We start from the raw sequence: 17,916 nt of genomic DNA, 5'->3' as shown, positions 1-17,916 counted from the left end.
TGACCTCTTTCACCCTAGCATCTTCCTCTGCGTGGTACTCATCCAAGATGGTTAGTTCTATTGTGTCCAGGAAATCCTCTTGTTCCCTAATCTGCTGAAGTGTAGCTACTCTGGACTCCAGCTGCTGCACTTTCTCCTCCAAGAGTGCTACCAACTTGCACTTGGTGCATGTGAAGTTCTCCACTTCTGTAGGCAAGAAGAGAAACATCCCACAAGAGTTGCAGGTGACTGCAGCAGATCCCTCGTTGTCCATACTGCAAAGTCTTTAGTAATGAGTATAACAGTCAATCTACTGGGAATACTTCTTTAAAGGAATGTACTGGCTGCTATCTTACACTTAAAGGGAAGGTTCTGTTTCAATATCTGATTCTAACCTGATGCCACTTGAGCAGAGTTGTTGAGTTAAAGAAAACTAAAATTCGCGCGCCGTTAGCGTTAGGCACGCGGCTCTGGAAGTTGGTATATAAAGCTAGTCTGCTAGCTCCGCCCCCTTGTGACTCACAGATGTGACTCACAGAAGCTCCGCCCCTTCAGCAATGAGCACACGGTCTCAAGCACACGGTCTCAAAATGGCTGCCAAGCAGCTCCTCTCCTTCTCCTCTCTCTGGCCGGACCGATATAGTGTACTTATATAGTAGTACACTCGCTCCTCCATATTCACTAGGGTTAGGGGCACAAGACCCTCGTGAATATGCAAAAACTGCAAATAACAAAAACGCCATATTTTTAGCTGAGAAGACACCTCTCTAGGAAGCTCTAGCTCCTCCAGTGCAACTCTGTGGTCAACGTCCGACAGACACTGGCCATAGAACTGCGCTGGAGGAGCTACAAAGGCCTAGTAGAGTGTTCTCTCTAGGAATCTCTAGGTCCTCCAGTGTGACTTTTAGTTCAAGTTGACCACAGAGTTGCACTGGAGGAGGACCTAGATATTGCTAGAGAGAACATATTAATCAAAGCCGTGAACAGTCAAAGCTGCAAGTGTCAAAGCTGCCAATATGGAAGGATGAGTGTAATCACGAAATAATAAGTTTGGAATTTGTGATGGTTTTGTTTGTTGGGTATAATTGTGGAAAAAAATGTTGAAATATTGAATTTTTTTTAAAAAATGAAAATTAAAGGAAATTACAAAAAAAAAACCCTCCACAAATATAATGCTAAAATCAAGTTTAAAAAGATTAAAATGCTATATAGTAAAATCTAAGTTAAGGAAAGAAAGAAACAAAAACAGACACCTTGGCAACCCTCCGGAGTCAGGAGGCTGGTGGCCCCAAGAGGCAAGGGCGGCTTTTCTCCCCCGGAAGGGCCCTATATGGCCACCTGGGCGGGCAGGTGAGGCGGCAGGTGAGGCGCCCAAGGCTCAGCTCCGCCTCTTGGGCCGCTCCCAGTTTCACTCTGAGGCCGGCTATAAGCGCTGGGAGGCCGGGAGGAGGAAAGAGAAAGCGGGGAAAGGGCAGCCTCCTCCTCGCCTTGGTGTAACCTGAGAAGGAAGGAAGGAAGGAAGGAGGGCGCGGCCAGGTGAGCCAGGAGGAGGCTTACCTGCGGAACCTGTTGAGCAGCTCCAGAGTCCAGAGAGAGAAGGAGGAAGAGGAGGAGGCAGAAAGGGCGCAGCAGAGGCACCAAGGGACACACCTGGACGCTTGCTCCTCTTGGGCTTCTTCTCCTCCATCTCCTTCCACCTGCTGCCTCCTCTTTACCTGGCTCTCCCTTTCCCTGCCATGGAGTCGCCCCGGGGGGCTGCCTTGCTCCTGGCCACGCTCTTCTCGGTTCTCCTTGCCACAGCACTGGGACAAGGTAAGGGCGCCTTTGCCTGCTTTTTCTGGACACCCCCCCCCCCAATTCCCCACCTTCTTTTTTTGGGGGGGTTCTTCCTCCCCAGGGTGACCAGATGTCCTCCAGGGAAATGGAGGACCTGGCCAAAAGGGAAAGCTAAACACGCTCTTATGGAAATGGTAAATGCGTGCTTCTTTTGGTCGTGCTCAAAATGGGGGATGTTTGGGAATGACTCCCGTTTGGGGACTTTGGGAATGGCTTCCATTTTGAGAATGTCTCCGATTTTGGGTTTTTGGGAATGTCCCCCATTTTCAGAATGTCCCCCATTTTGGGACCCTGGGAATGCCCTCCATTTTGGGTCTTTGGGAATGTCCCCCATTTTGGAATTCTTCCTAGCCAGAAGGTTGAAATAGAGGACATGTGCTCTTTGCCACAATACCTGGCCGAGGTAAGTGCACCTTTTCTGGACCCCCTCCCCAATTCTCCACCTTTTTTTTGGGGGGGTGACTCCTTCTCAGGGTGACCAAATGTCATCCTCGCCTCAAAGGAGGACAGGACACCATGAAATGGAGGGCCCTCCAGGAAAAAAAAGAAGAATCTGACCCAAATGGAAAGCTTAAAACTCTCCTAGAAGAAGTGTAAATTCAAGCTGTTTAGGCATGCTCAAAATGGGGCACCTTTTGGAATTGGGTTGAAATGGAAGACAAGTCCTGGGAAAGGGAGACGCCTAGTTACCTTGTTCCTTCCCTCACACTCTCTCAGCCTCAGAGGATGGCAAGGGCAAACCCTTCCTTGAGAAAGGGCTGCCTTTTGTTGTTGTTGGGTGCTTTCAAGTTGTTTTCCAATTTATGGGGTTTTCTTCAGAGGGGGTTTGACCTTGCCATTCTCTGAGGCTGAGAGAGTGTGGGGATGGGAGCAGGGTGTGAAGGCACACAACAACAACAACTTTCTGGGTGTGCATTTTGAGTTCCTTCATGGCAGGGAGTTTGGACTGGATGGCCCTTGTGGTCTTTTCCAACTCTGTGATTCTATGAAAAGGGGGTCCCCACCCAACTCAAATGGTGCTTCGTCCTAAAAAATCCCCTTTTAAAGAAAGAGTAAGTGTAGTGGTTTGGGTGTTGGACTACCATGACTCTGGAGACCAGGGTTCGAATCCTGACTCGACTGTGGAAATCCACTTGGGTGAGTCACAGTCTCTCAGCCTCAGGGAAAGGCAATGGCGCAAACTCCCCTCTAAACAAATCTTGCCAAGAAAGCCCCAGGATAGGGTTGCCGTAAGTCAGAAACGACTTGAATTTTAGGCACACTACCACAAAACAACGATGTCTACGTTTTCCTTTGAGCCATAGAAATGGGAAAGAGAGAGGCCCAAAACACACTACAGAAATAATCCAGTTTGAGACTGTCTTAACCGCTCTGGCTCAATGCTAAGGAATCCTGAGAATTGTAGTTTATTGTGGCACCGGAGCTCTCTCTGACAGAGAAGGCTAAATGTTTGCCAAAACTATAATTCCCAGAACCCCCTAGCATTGAACCAGGGCAGTTAAAGTGGTCTCAAACTGGATTATTTCTGCAGTGTGTTTTGGACCTAAACCCAGAAATCATTTGTGGCAAAATGTGCCCCCCAAATGAGGCAATTTCAGTTGCTCTTGTTTTGAAAACTTGTAAATCAGATAGGAATATGTGAGTGTTTGTTCATGTTATTTAACAATCCTCTTATAATATCCATTCCAAAATAAGGCCCATTGAGCTAATGAGTGAGAATTACAACTCCCAGGATTCCATAGCAATTGAGCCATGGCAGTTAAAGCGGTCTCAAACTGGATTATTTCTGCAGTGTGTTTTGGACCAAAGTCAGGGATGCTCACAAAATGGCGCCTGGTCAGGGAAAGGGCTACAGGAGAGTGCTTTGTTTATGACAATGCCCTGGAGAGCCAAGGAGGCTGCTTCTGAGGGAAAGGCAAACAACTCGCCCCAAAGGCCTTCCCTCACTATTCCTTTTCTCCACAGGGTTGCCTTCCATGCTCCAAACACAACTGGGGCAGCATCCACACTGCAAGAATCCAGCTTGACACCATTTTAACTGTTCTGGCTCAGGGCTAGGGAATCCTGGGAGTTGTAGTTTGTTGCGACACTGACAGAGAAGGCTAAATGTCTCACAAAACTACAGTTGCCAAAATTCCCTACAATTTTGCCAGGGCAGTTAGAGCAGTCTTGAACTGGATTATTTCTGCTGTGTGTTTAGGACCTAACCCAGAAATGTAGCCCCAAAGTGAGGCAATTTCAGCTGCTCTTGTTTTAAAAATGTGTAAATCAGATAGGAATATGTGAGTGTTTGTTCGCTTTTGTGTTCATATTATTTAGCAATCCTCTTAAATATTTATTCCAAAATAAGACCCATTGAGCTAATAGGTGAGAATTACAGTTCCCAGAATTCCCTAGCATTGAACCAGGGCAGTTAAAGTGTTGTCAAACCCAATTATTTCCGCAGTGTGTTTTGGCCCTTAGTTTTAATTTCAAAGGTGCTACAAGATTTCTTTGGATACTAAGCCTTTTGGTGTGTGCGTGTGTATTATGGGCCTTCAAGTTGTTTCAGATTTATGGCAACTTATTCTTATTCTTATTCTTATTAACCTTTATTTATAAAGCGCTGTAAATTTACACAGCGCTGTACATATGTTGTTCTTGGGTGCATTCAGGTTGTTTTGGACTCATGGCAACCCTAGGAAAACCCTGTCATGGGGGTTTCTTGGCAAGAGTTGTTCAGAGAAGATTTGCCACTGCCTTCCACTGAGGCTGAGAAAGTGTGACTTGCCAAGGCCACCCAGTAGGGCGACCCTGTAACAGGGTTTTCTTGGCAAGGTTTCTTCAGAGGGGGTTTGCCATTGCCCTCCCCTGAGGCTGAGAGAGTGTGACTTGCCCAAGGTCATAGTCCAATGCTCAAAGCACTACACCAAGCTCTCAAAGTTAATGGGCTGCTGTGTAATAAAAGGATACCAATACTTGGGGGTAGGAGCCAGAGTGTTGTAATGGTTTGAGCGTTGGACTATGACTCTGGGGAACAGGGTTCAAATCCCTGCTTGGCCATGAATCCCACTTGGTGACCCTAGCCAAGTCACACTCTCTCAGCCTCAGAGGATGGCAATGGTAAACCCCCTCTGAAGAAACTTGCCAACAAAATCAGGTTTGCCTTAGGTTTGCCATAAGTCGAAACGAGTTAAAGACACACAACAACAATAACAAAGTATTCTCTCCAGGGGGGTGATATACATCTGCATACACATTGGTTGGGTCATCATATGGGTTGCTGGGTCTTCTCGGACACGTGCAGATATTGATAGTCCATCTGCATTTTCTTTAGCATGAAGGAACTTTTGAAATAATTTGCAGGTCTTAGGGAATTGCTGCATAAAGATTATTATCCCTACAGCTCTAAACATTTTTATGTTTTCACTCACAATCTGCATGTGGAATCCCTAGCAACCTCTTGCTGGATATTTATCTTTCAGGGGACCCTGGATGAGAAACCCTGGTCTATAGGATAACCAGCTAAAGATCTGTCTTGTGTGTTTATGTGTGTATTGTGCTTTCAAGTCACGAGTTATGACTACCTATGTTCACAGGGTTTTCATAGGCAATAAATATTCAGAGGTCGCTTCTCTAGGTGATTCAGAAAGAATGGTGCAGAAGTAAAGCTGTTTTTATTCAGTCTTGCACCATTATTTTTGAATCACCCTGTATAGCCTGCAGCATCACCTGACATTCATTGGCAGTTCCTCATCCATGTAGTAACCAGGGCTGACCCTGACAGGACCATTTTACACAGAAATCAACTTAGATCCATTGTATAGCTTCCAGGGGATCATGGTTGAGAATCCCTGGTCTATAGGATCACTATAGGATCTGTTTTGTGAGGGTATGTGTGCATTGTGCCTTCAAGTTGCCTGTTGACTTATGGCGACCCCATGAATTTCATAGGGTTTTCTTATATAGCCTACAACGCAGGGTCTTCGTTGGCAGACTTCCATCCAAGTAGTAACCAGGGCTGTCCCTGTTTAGCTGCCAAGATCAGACAGGACCTCTACCTTTTTTTACTCAGGAAGCAACTTCAAACCATTTTGTGCTTTGTAGGTATAGGAACAGCCAATGTGAAGGTAGTTGCCCAGAATGCTTCTCTTTCACCCTAACCTATGAAATTCTTTGTGCTGACATTTTCTGACTTTCACATTCAGATCCAGGTAGAGGCATTCTGTGCATGTTTTTTGTCCTGTTTTGGTTGACTGAATAAAGAGCCTTTAGATTTTTTCTTTCCCAAGATCCTCTTTCTTGAAAGGGACTTTTTCTCCCGATTGCAAAGGTTGAGGTTAGGAGGCTCCTCCTGTAGTGCCCCAAGAGGAAGTGGCTTTAAAATATAGCTGATGAGGCGACACTTCCTTGAAGCAATGATTCTGGAATGTTGTGTAATAAAGGACAGAAGTTGTGGCTGCACCATTAAAAATTGCTTCACTTAACTTTCTTCCTTCCCCTGCATTACAGACAACAGAATTGGTCTGTGTAAATACAAAAGTTGTCAGCCTTGACTACTTTTGCAGTTTCTGGGAGGAAACGCCTCCCATAAGACAAAAGAGAAGTCAGATTGTCTTGCTTTCATCACCTTATTTATTTGATTTCATTTCATTTGTATGCCGCCTTTCTCCCAGAACTGACGCATTGATGTCACATGAGCTGAATGGGGAGGGCTTTTTTCCTCTCTCAATCCAGTAACAGTAACTGTTTGTAAGTGGTGGCATTAAAAGAGATAGCAATGTTATAGCATAAATTGACACAAATAAGCCTCCATGCTTGAGACTAACAGGGAGAAAGAAAATTTTAGCATACACTTTTGTGGCCTTGGTCAGAAAACTGTATCAGTTTGGAACAGTGTGTGGGAAAACATTAATCAGAACGAAGACTGCAGTCAAGAAATCGGAAGACGAATAGGAATGGGAAGGGCAACTTTGAAAGAACTAGACAATATTCTAAAGTGTAAAGATACATAACTGAGTGCTAAAATTAGAATAGTTCAAGCCATTGTATTCCCCGTCACCATGACAGATGTGGGAACTGAACAGTAAAGAAAGCAGATAGAAAGAAAATAAACTCATTTGAGACGTGCTGTAGAAGAGTGCTGAGAGCACCATAAAGACAAACAAATGGGTCCTAGAACAGATCAAGCCTGAAATCTCCCTGGGAGCCAAAATGACTAAATTGAAACTGTTGTACTTTGGCCACATGAGAAAGCATGATTAATTGGAATAGACAGTAATGCTAAGGAAGGCAGTAGAAAGAGAGGAAAACCGAATGCCAGATGATTAGACTCAGGGACGTCACGGGCCTTCAGGATCCCATGAGAGGTTCCGGAAACCCCCCTCCCCGCGTAAGACAAATTCTGCCTATACTTGAGCCCCATTGAAACTGATGGGGTTTGGGCACAGCAGTGCATGCGTGCCATGGGTTTGCACGCCATTTGCTCCTTGTCATGCGACTTTTAGCGTAAGCTGAAAGCTGCGTATAGGGCACCCGCATATGATGTCAGCGCACTGTATAACTGCCAATTCTGCTAGTATCCTTTCCTATCAAGAAAAGGGAAGACCTCTTTTTTCAAATGCTGAGAGGCTTTGACATGAACACGATGAGTGTAAAGATATACTTCCTGTTAGAAAATGGGAACTTACAGGAATTCTATGAGAATTCTTCAAGAGACCAAGGGGTGACCGGCACATGTCCCTTTTAGGCCAGATTGGTGCCACGGCAACCTCATGCTGTAGCCCTGATTTCGCCTTTCTGCAGCCACGGCTTTTTGGCGCTCCTTTGGCGCTGCGTCATCTAGATGCAGTGCCAGAGGAGCACCATGATGCCACCCACTGTGCAGTGCGGTGTGCACAGTCAGGCCGGCCTGGGGGCAGAGTCGGGGTATGTGTCATGTGGATGCCACACCCCGACTCCACCTCGGCTGGCCTTAATGGCTGATCTATACCAAGTCACCAGCTACTCTGCTTAATACTTACGCACTCAAGGCTGTGGTTCCTGGATTGAATCAGTTCACCTGTAGTGTGGTCTCCTTCATTTCCTACTGTCTTTTACATTACCAAGCCTTGTTGTCTTTTTTCCAGTGAGTCATGTTGTCTTACACATCCAAATTACAACAGCGTCAGTTTAGTCATCCTGGCTTCTAATAACTGTTCAGGCTTCATTTGAAGTAAGACTAATTCAGTTGTCTTTTTAGCAGTCTAGAGCAGTGATGGTGAACCTTTTAGAGGCCGAGTGCCCAAACTGCAACCCCAAACCTACTTATTTATTGCAAAGTGCCATGTCTCTCTGGCTTTCTAGTAACAAACTCTGTGCTGGGGCGACGGCACAAGTGCCCACAGAGAGGGCTCTGAGTGCCACCCCTGGCACACGTGCCATAGGTTCGCCATCACTGGTCTAGGGTATCTGTAGAATTCTTCTGCATCACCACATTTAAAATATATTAATTCTCTTCCTGTCAGCTTTATTCACATTCTGGTTTTCACAACCATACATAGAAATTGGGAATATTATAGCTCTGTCAAGCAGGATGAGAGTTCCTGTCCTCCCTCATCATCCAAACCCCAACTGTCAACTGCAGCTCCCAGCTGGCTATTCTTTTGTCAGTGGAGGATGGGGTGGGGTGGGGTGTGTGCATTCAACAAGAACAGAGCTGGGCATTCCTGTGTGTGTGTTTTCCTTCCCCTCCAATGAAGCAATAGCTGTATTGGGAGGTGCAGTTGATTGTTGGAGCTTGGAAGGTGGGAGAGGACAGGTACCTTCACCCAGGTTGATGGGACTTTACAGTTCCTCATCCTGCTTCAGGATCTCCTAAAGATTAAGGTTACAGGAGTCTTGGCCCAGATCCAACTTGACAATCTTAGACAGAAGTGCAAAGTACTGTTCCTAAATATATGTGTAAAAGAAAAAGAGAGAAGATTATTACATAGTCTTCACTTATATGTCCTGAGGACCTGTTTTGGTTTCTATAACATGGCTTTATTACAGAAAACAAGTGGTTTTTCAGTGTTTGTGGCAAAGAATCTGAGTTCTGGTTAGAGCTGACAGTTATCTGTATTTTCAGCTGAGGAATGTAGAACAAGTGTCATTATAGAGCTTGTTTACATTTGTCAGAGTACTTCAGTTTGCCCCCAGAGTATTCTGGCCCCTGCATCCCCCACCCCCCAAATTCACTTCCTCCTTACCAGCCAATATTTCAAGTCACTCTCCAGGAGCAAGTCACTCTAGGCTTGTCAGAGGTCAGAATGAGGCTGAGCACCTCATTCTGACCTTAGAGCAGGAGTTCCCAACCTGGGGGACGCTTGACCCTTTCTTGGGGGTTGCCAGATTGGGAAATCCCCCCTGCCTCCCCCTTCTCCCTGCAAGTGCTGGTGCTGGTGCATGCACCACGCAGGGAAAAGGGGACGGGGACGTGTCTGCCTCCTCCTCTTCCCGCGGCTGCCAGGCAACCACGGGGAGAACAGGACGGGGATGGGACTGCAAGCCACAGCAGCCTTTGCGGCCAGAAGTCCCGCCCCTTCCTGGACTCCCAACCAATCAGGGAGGCCACGTGCAGGACTTTCGTCTGCAGTGGGGGTCACAGCCCAATAAAGGTTGGGAACCGCTGCCTTAGAGCAACTCTCACCCACAGCTGGAAGAATTGGAGTATTGGGCTAATGTAGACAAGCCCTTGGTGGGCACAGTCCCATAGCAATCTACATATGTGTCAAATTAACTGAGTGTAATTATTCTGTAGATACATAACTGAAAGTAAAGCAAAAATATAAAATGTTGTGTTGGAATTTGTCATACGTAATTGCTAAAGAACAGTCATATTAGTCAGGTCCTTGTTTCTGCTGCATTCAAGTCAACATGGTGACTTCTGATAACATTTACAACACTGTTAGAATGCAAATAGATTTGTATTGTAACTATTTTGGACCTGGCCCTTAAAGAGTCAGAGAAGATTATCACACTCAGACTGCCTAGGGATGGGATCGATCTCCCGTCTTATCCCATCCATGGGGGGGGGGGGGGGGTTTGCACTGGTTCTGTCATTATCCTGTCATTGAAGCTGCATTGCATTAATGCAAATTCCCATTATTGCAAAAATGCCAGGGCACTGCCATTTCAATGATGGGACAATGACAGGATCAGTGCGATGTCATTTGAAAAGATTTTGTGCGATCACTGCCACTAATGTTTTCTGGATGGGATAATGTGTGGAAAAGTATGACGTCATATAAAAGTCCTTCCTACAATGGTGCAAGACAATTATGTCCTGTCCCTCGTGTGATAATCTCCAGAAACTCAAAGCTACCTTATAGTGGGAGCACAATTAGAATATAATGTCTTTTCTGCTAGGTTATCTTATGAATTACAGTGGTACCCCGGGATACGAATGCGCCAGGATACGAAATTTCCGGGTTACGAAATAAATTTACTTAAAAAAACTGTTCCGCGTTACGAAAGTTTTTTCGGGTTACGAAAAAACTTTTGGTGCTTTTCGGCGCGATTTCGCACCAAAAAGCGGCTTTCACTATTAGCGCCTATGGGCATTTCGGCTAGCGAAAGTTTCCGGGTTACGAAAAGGGCAGCGGAACGAATTAATTTCGTAACCCGGGGGACCACTGTACTTGTTTCCAGTGCCTGTAAGGGGTAAGAGATAACAGTGAAATGAATTTCTTTCTCACTCCAACCTAATGACAGTTGTTTATGTTTTTGAAAACTGTAACTAAACACTTTTCCTAACTGATGGATTTCAATATTACAGAAGGATGTCGGTGTCAGAACAACAGACGGACAGTAGAATGTGTTCAAGTTGGTAGCACCTGCAGATGTAAATCTTATGGATCTAATGTCACAGTGGATTGTGCAACACGTAAGTACAAGAGCACAAGAAAACATAGAGAGCTTGCTTTACAGTTCTGAATATGAAGTGGAAATGTGTTGATCCAACCTACATTTATTTGACATTTGTAATGAAAAGTCTGATAACTTTAAGATTGATATGTACTCTCCTATTTTTAGTGACATCAAAATGTTTGCTGATGAAAGCTGAAGTCCAAGGCACAAAGACTGGTAGAAGATTAAAACCACAAACTGCATATGTAGATAATGATGGCATTTATAACCCAGATTGTGATAGCAAAGGTAACTTCAAAGCTAAACAATGTAATGGGACAACAACTTGCTGGTGTGTGAACTCTGCTGGCGTACGAAGAACTGAAAAGAGTGATTCAGACATCACATGCAACGAGGTAGTAAGGACAAGGTAAGTCTTCTAATGTAAAACGGCAACTACCTTTGAATCTGTATTTGTCACCAAATAATTTCAGTGGGTACATATAAATAGATAACTGTAAAATTTTTTGATTTATGCACAGTTAGTATGTATGTATGTATGTATGTATAAATAAATAAATAAATAAATAAATAACTTTGGATCTGTTTGAAACCTTGTTGTAGGAAGTAGGCCCAGGTCTACAAAAGTCTTTCAGGGCCAAAACAGACTGCAGAAATAATCCAGTTTGAGACCACTTTAACTGCCCTGGCTCAGTGCTAGGGAATTTTGGGAACTGTAGTTTGTTGTGGCACCAGAGCTCTTTAACAAAGAAGGCTCAATGCATCAATGTCTCAAAATGGATTATTTCTGCAGTGTGTGTTGGCCCTCAGTCTCAATGGTGCGACAAGAGGCCAATGCAATTTTAGGCTGCATCAGTAAGAGTATCGTATCTAGATCAAGGGAAGTAATTGCGCCACTCTATTCTGCTTTGGTCAGGCCCCACCTGGAATATTGTGTCCAGTTCTGGGTGCCACAATTCAAAAAGAATGTTGAAAAACTGGAACGTGTCCAAAGGAGGGCAAGTAAAATGGTGAAAGGTCCTATGAGGAACGACTTAAGGAGCTGGGGATGTTTAGCCTGGAGAAGAGAAGGTTAAGAGGTGATATGATAGCCCTGTTTAAATACTTAAAGGGATGCCATACTGAGGAGGGAGCTGACTTGTTTTCACTTGCTCCAGAGACTAGGACCCGGAGCAATGGATGCAAGCTACAAGAAAAGAGATTCCACCTCAACATTAGGAGGAACTTCCTGACAGTAAGGGCTGTTCAACAGTGGAACACGCTTCCTCGGAGTGTAGTGGAGTCTCCTTCCTTGGAGGTCTTTAAACAGAGGCTAGATGGCCATCTGTCGGAGATGATTTGATTTGGATTCCTGCATGGCAGGGGGTTGGACTGGATGGCCCTTGCGGTCTCTTCCAACTCTATTATTCTATGATTCTAAGATCCCTTTAAAATGTAACTCATGCATTCTATTTGACATTTGTTATGTTTAAGTTGTCGTGAAAAAAACTTTATATATTTAAAGTGCTTATATCTTGCTATTAAGCTCCCAGAGTAGCTCACAAGATATGTAGCATTATGTTTCCTTTTCTTAGGCTTACAATCTAACCCTGTCTAACCCTGTTCTGTGAGGTGGCCTAAACATCTCTGAAGTATTCTTCAAGCTTTTTATTAGTGTACAGACTAACTGGACATTGTACTTTATTTTTCAGTTGGATTATTATGGAAATGAAACATGATGACAGGAATAGTCCACTGGACCAAGCAACCCTTGAAAGGTATATCTTAATAGTCTTCACAGTCCACTTATATTTTTGTGTAGTCTCAAAGATTTGCAATGTAGAAAGTGTACTGGTGGAATCCTTTTCAGAATGTAGCTTATAGAAAAATGATTTGTATACATGTATGATCTAAGTTATAATCATCTAAACCAGTGATTCCCAAACTCTGGCCTTCTAGATGTGTTAGACTTTGGGTCCCAGAATCCCAAACCATTGGCCGAGATGGCTAACACTTCTGGGAACTGAAGTAAAAAACACCTGGAGAACCCGAGTTTGGGTATCACTGATTTTAACTCTTTTTCTAGCTGCTCTTAAAATGCTTATAATACATGCTATCATGTATTTTGTGCATTTTGGTTGCTCCAATAAAAGCATTGCAGTTTTGTGTATTTTATATGTTACTATATTTTGCTGTATGGTCAACGGAGCTACTCCTGGATATGTTTGCATACTAAGCTGATATTAATAGCACAAAATAGGTGAACTAAAGGGCTGTCTTGAATCAGTTCAGAATCTGTCCCTACTGCCAGGTATAAGAAAAAGGTACACATACAGTTGCAGACTTGAGAGTTTATGTCAAGAACCCAATAAAAATTAACAAAGACTGTACATGTCCTTTGGATCACATAAAGGTGTAATTGCAGATGACATGGGTTTCAAAATTAACATATTAAAGTGATATTTTAGTGTAAACGTTCTTATTCTTTTAATTTGCAGAAACATTGGAGATTCGCTTTATCAGCGTTACAAATTGGATCCAAAGCACATCAGTGTTACGGTATGAATGGGAATTCTTGGGGTCCAATGGCAATTTTTCTTGTATTCTTATAGTTTGGTTCAGAACAGTGGCCTCTCAAACATTTCCGGTGGTAGAACCCACCTTGAACCCCAAAATGGAACTTGCTGGAAATATTTAACTTTATTGTATCAAGATCTGTTGCAAAAATAATTCATAACCATCTTCATAAATACCAAAGTATAGAGTAAAGGATCCTGCTGAAAGCACTATAATGTAACAAATCAGCTAAAGAAGGTAGATACATTTTAATTTGCCTTTGAAAACAGGATTCAGGATGCAGCTATCCAGTTCTCTCATGGAAGAGTGTTCCAGTATTCCAGTGGGCCTTTGACTGGAAAAACAAACAAACAGAACCTCAAAACATTCCTGCTTTTATAGTGGGGATGGGCCAACTATAAAAGGGGGCAGACGCAATTTATTTGCCTGGAACCAGTGTGGCTTCTGGTGCTACCAGAACCTGGAAGTGACATAACACTGCTTCTAGTTTTAATGTTTGAGCAAATAGGCCAGTGGAAGGGAGGGGGCAGAGATCAAGCTAGTGGATGGAAAGAGAACTCAAACTGCAGTATTTTTGTGGCAGTTTGTTTGATTTGGGGGACATAATTTGCCTGAATTTAAAAAAAATAAATTGAGGGGATTGGGAATACCTGGGAGGGCTTTAGAGATTGTACAATAAAAGCCACTTGTGGCCTTATTTGCCACACCCCATTATGGAATCTTAATCAGATGTCCTTATGTAATGGGATGCAAGTTTCATAGCTGAACAAATCTGAATTCCTGTTTGTTGCACTGTTGCATTGTATTTTGGTATTTTTCTTGTTTATTTGCACACTGTAAAAGCTGAACTTGAGTATAAACCAAGAGTATAAAAGGAACACACTGAAAAGCTTTGATTCTTGACCTCTTGTAACACAAGTTTTTGAAACATTAATTGCTTGTACTAGTCAAAGGATTATTTATACTCTTGAGACTTCTAAAAAGATTAGAAGTAGAACACAATGTAATTTGATTGTGTAGTGGTAACTATCTGCCTTATTTTTCCAGTATGAAAACCCTTACATTACCATTGAATTGAGACAAAATGCTTCAGCTAAATCTATTGCAGATGTGGACATAGCAGATGTAGCGTACTACTTTGAAAAAGATGTAAGTATGCCAGTCTGTAACAACACAGTGGAATGGGGAATGGCTTGTGTATATTCAAGCAGCATCCACAGTGCAGAAATAATCCAGGTTGGTATCACTTTAACTGGCATAGCTCAATGCTGTGGAATTCTGGGAATTGCAGTTTTGTGATACATTTAGCTTTCTCTGTCAGAGAACTCTGGTGCCACAACAAACTACAGTTCCCAGAATTCCATAGCATTGAGCCATGGCAGTTAAAGTGATGTCAGTCTGGAGTATTTCTACAGTGCGGATGTAGTTGTGCATTTTAAATGTTTGTATTGTTTGGAAGAGCAGTTAAATAGTGCTTTTACTCTTTTAGGTAAAAGAGGACCCCGTGATTCAAGACAGCACTCTTAATGTTATGGTTGCAGGAGAACCTCTGAAATTCAGAGATGCTGTAATCTACTATGTTGATGAAAAGCCACCAGAGTTCTCAATGAAACGTTTGACTCCTGGAGTTATTGCTGTAATTGTGGTTGTAGTCCTGGCAATAATTGCTGCTATTCTTGTATTGGTATGTTTTTGCCTTTTCCTTTGAAAATTAGCCCTATTCTTCAAACAACCCTCGAAGAGTGTCTGACACTTAAAATTAAAAAACACACACAATAGAAGTAGAAAAAAAGTAGGCTGTTACAACATGAGTAGAACTACTAGTACATAAAATTATCTGTTTAAAAATATCATGCTCAGTACCAGATGATCCTTCTTAGGAAAGCATTTCAGAGTCACAACTGAAGGCCCCCATGTGGATCAATAACTTCCTGGAGTCACTTCCCAAGCTATCAGTGAGGTGGGAGCTTGAAAGGGCTTCGGAAAGGATCTTGATGATGATGATGATAATTTAGATTCATGTTATGTCTGAGACAGTGTTTGGCAATCTTATTAGGTTGTAATGGTTGCTACTTTGGTCCTAAAAATGGTTAAAGTTAGAGTAGACCTTTAGGCTAACTATAGGCTGAATTAAGCTAATTGCAAATTTGTTCAAGTATCTGCCTTTGCTTAGAATGGGGCATGTTAGTGACTTTATATATTAGATGTTTACGTCGATATACGAACCATACAAACTACCTAGAGCCCTAAGATCTCTCAGTCCTACCACCATCCCAGGCTGACCTGGTGATAGGAGCCTTCTCAATGGCTGCTCCCACCCTCTGGAACTCCCTTCCATTGGAGACTAGGTTCGCCAGCAGGTGAAGACATTTTTATTTTATTTAAACAGGTCTTTTGCTATCTTGCAGGTTTGGTTTTACTGGGAGATGAGGGGGTTGGTTTTAGATTATTTTTAACTTTGTATGTTTTAAATTTTATATTTGTATTTTAAAATATTTTTTTACGATTTCAACTGTACGGTTTTAATTATTGTTTTAATGTGTTTTATATATGTTGTTAGCTGCCTTGGGTCCCACTTTGGGAGAAAGGCGGGATAAATATTGAGTGCTATGGAAGGTGTAGGTTCAATTAAGTCCTGTTTTCATACTCTGGCCCAAAACATAGCAGGAATATGTTTTATGCCACAGAGATTATTACACGCAGCTTTTAAAATGCTATTCCCCATCTTTTTTTAGTCATGGGGAAACCTGTGAATGAACTGCCATCACACAATGCCCCAGGTGTGAAAAGCCATTCTCAGAGTGTTCACCCTATTGGCCGTCACATAGTGCCACTGTCACCTCCCTTCCCATCTCCACCCTCCTCCTCACATTTTAAAAATTATTTTTTCCACTTTTTTGCACAATTTTGGAGCTCTGAAGCATCAACATTTTGAAAAATCATTTTAAAAAGCTTAAATTGGGGCTACAAAGCTCTGCGATTGTGCAAAAACAATTGAAAAAAAACCCTAAAGAGAGGAAGGGAGGGGTTAAAGGAGAGAATGGGAAGAAAGCGCCCTGGAAAGGCAAGATCAGGGCTGTGGCGTGCAGTTGCCATGGCCCCAATCTGGCACAGCTGGAGGCGGCTGCAAGCCACCCCAGCCTCTACGTGACTTCAATGGCATCAAGATAGTACAGATGTTCTATAAGTCTTAGTTCCTTCAACTGCCTTAAGTTTTGTGAAAGACCTGGCCTAATACATTTTTCTTACTACAGGTCTTTACTAGAAGAAAGAGAGGAAAATATGAAAAAGCTGAGGTAAGTGCTTGATTAAAAACAAAGAGAAGGAGCAGTTCAGTATTTAAGCAAATGATATAAGGAGCTTTTCTATCAGATTATAACAGAAAATCTCTAATAGAATGAGTAACGCTTCTCAGTGCCTATATCCAGTGCTTAGTCGCCATTTAAAAACTATTAGAAAGTTCATGGACCATGTTTTTAACAAATATGCCAGTACTGTGTATGCATATGCCAATTGGTTGGCATTTCCAGTGTTTCCAGTCCGTATCTTCCATAAAGAAAGTAGTATCTATTTTCTCTGGAGTCAAGGATTTAATACCCTGGATGAGAATGTTTTTTCTTGTAATAATAGACAAAATTGTACAGTTACAGCTATGTGCACATTAATTCTTTCATGGATTAGTTAAGGTAGCAGTTGAAAAGCTGAACAAAATGTATTTGTAACTTAGTATTGGAACTGTATGCGTCTCAAAGCCATCCATACCATTACAAAGTAAACCATTGTGCAGAAGGAGTTTTCTAACAAACAGGATTCAGTAGGCTTGCCACAAGCAGTTTGAGACTGAATTCTCCCAGAGCATGTCCACTCCTGCTTTACATTGGAGCAAACAATTTTATCCATGTTTCTGAGGTGTTAACTTGTATACATTCTATTAGGATTAAGTGATTAAAAATTACTCTAAAGGCTTACGGTTAACAAGGAATAAAAAACTTCTGTTTTCTCTGCAGATAAAGGAACTGAATGAAATACCGAGAGAACGAAACTCATAAATGCTGTAATGTGAAACAGAAGAATGTGGTAGAAGTGTAAAAATTTAATGAAGGCTAGGCATATAGATGCTTCAGTTTTATACTATCCTGTAGTTTAGTAAGAGGATTACTTTATTGAGCATGTTTTCCCTTTTGGGGCTGTAAATTTTTTTTTTAAAATTGAGAACTAGTTTGGCTAGATGAGCATCATTCCTCTGTCATAGTTACAATTGTAAGACTAGCAATATCTTATCATTGGATGTATGCTTAGAGACCATTTTATGTAAACGTTTTTGTATGTCTAGCAAACTACTTCATGTGATGGTTGCCAGACATCTCTTGCATACATTGGAATGTTGTGTGTTTTCTAATGTTTGTACATATTTTCCTTCAAATTGTCTGGAATTTTTTTTACAAGTAATGAATAAAATCTGAAACAAACTCTTATGCAATTCTGTGGTATCACTAACTTTCATTTCCATGGAACACTTTCTTTTACTGTGTCTTAGGCCTGTTACAGACTGCCAAAATAAAGCTGCTTTGGGTCTCTTTGGAGGTATGCTATTTAAATGATGCATGGGTCCTAAGAGTCCAGAGGTCGCGCCAAAGCCACACTCCATTCCTAAGCACTGGAGTGCAGCTTTGGTGC

The 17,916-nt window shown here is 42.5% G+C and overlaps 1 protein-coding gene across 1 annotated transcript; it reads left to right on the top strand.

Annotated features, from left to right (window-relative positions):
* Positions 1-1,414: 1,414 nt before the first annotated feature.
* On the top strand, positions 1,415-17,705 carry EPCAM (epithelial cell adhesion molecule). Its single transcript, XM_089528978.1, has 9 exons — positions 1,415-1,791; positions 10,592-10,699; positions 10,849-11,092; positions 12,375-12,440; positions 13,161-13,221; positions 14,287-14,388; positions 14,729-14,923; positions 16,494-16,535; positions 17,247-17,705. The coding sequence occupies exons 1-9, from the start codon at positions 1,716-1,718 to the stop codon at positions 17,286-17,288; spliced, it is 936 nt and encodes a 311-aa protein (XP_089385104.1). The 5' UTR covers positions 1,415-1,715; the 3' UTR covers positions 17,289-17,705.
* The last annotated feature ends 211 nt before the right edge of the window (positions 17,706-17,916 follow it).

The sequence above is a fragment of the Sceloporus occidentalis genome, unplaced genomic scaffold (genome assembly GCF_023333645.1).
Source record: "Sceloporus occidentalis isolate IW3139 unplaced genomic scaffold, rSceOcc1.0.p SCAF_6, whole genome shotgun sequence".
NCBI lineage: Eukaryota > Metazoa > Chordata > Lepidosauria > Squamata > Phrynosomatidae > Sceloporus > Sceloporus occidentalis.
This window is presented reverse-complemented; position numbering and strand designations above follow the sequence as displayed.

What these genes read in the sequence shown, in the direction of transcription:
- EPCAM (XM_089528978.1), top strand. Translation starts at nt 1,716, where the DNA reads ATGGAGTCGCCCCGGGGGGCTGCCTTGCTCCTGGCCACGCTCTTCTCG. An exon ending in GACCAAGCAACCCTTGAAAG is followed by an intron (nt 12,441 to 13,160) that starts GTATATCTTAAT and finishes TTTAATTTGCAG; the next exon opens with AAACATTGGAGATTCGCTTT. An exon ending in CAAAGCACATCAGTGTTACG is followed by an intron (nt 13,222 to 14,286) that starts GTATGAATGGGA and finishes TTATTTTTCCAG; the next exon opens with TATGAAAACCCTTACATTAC.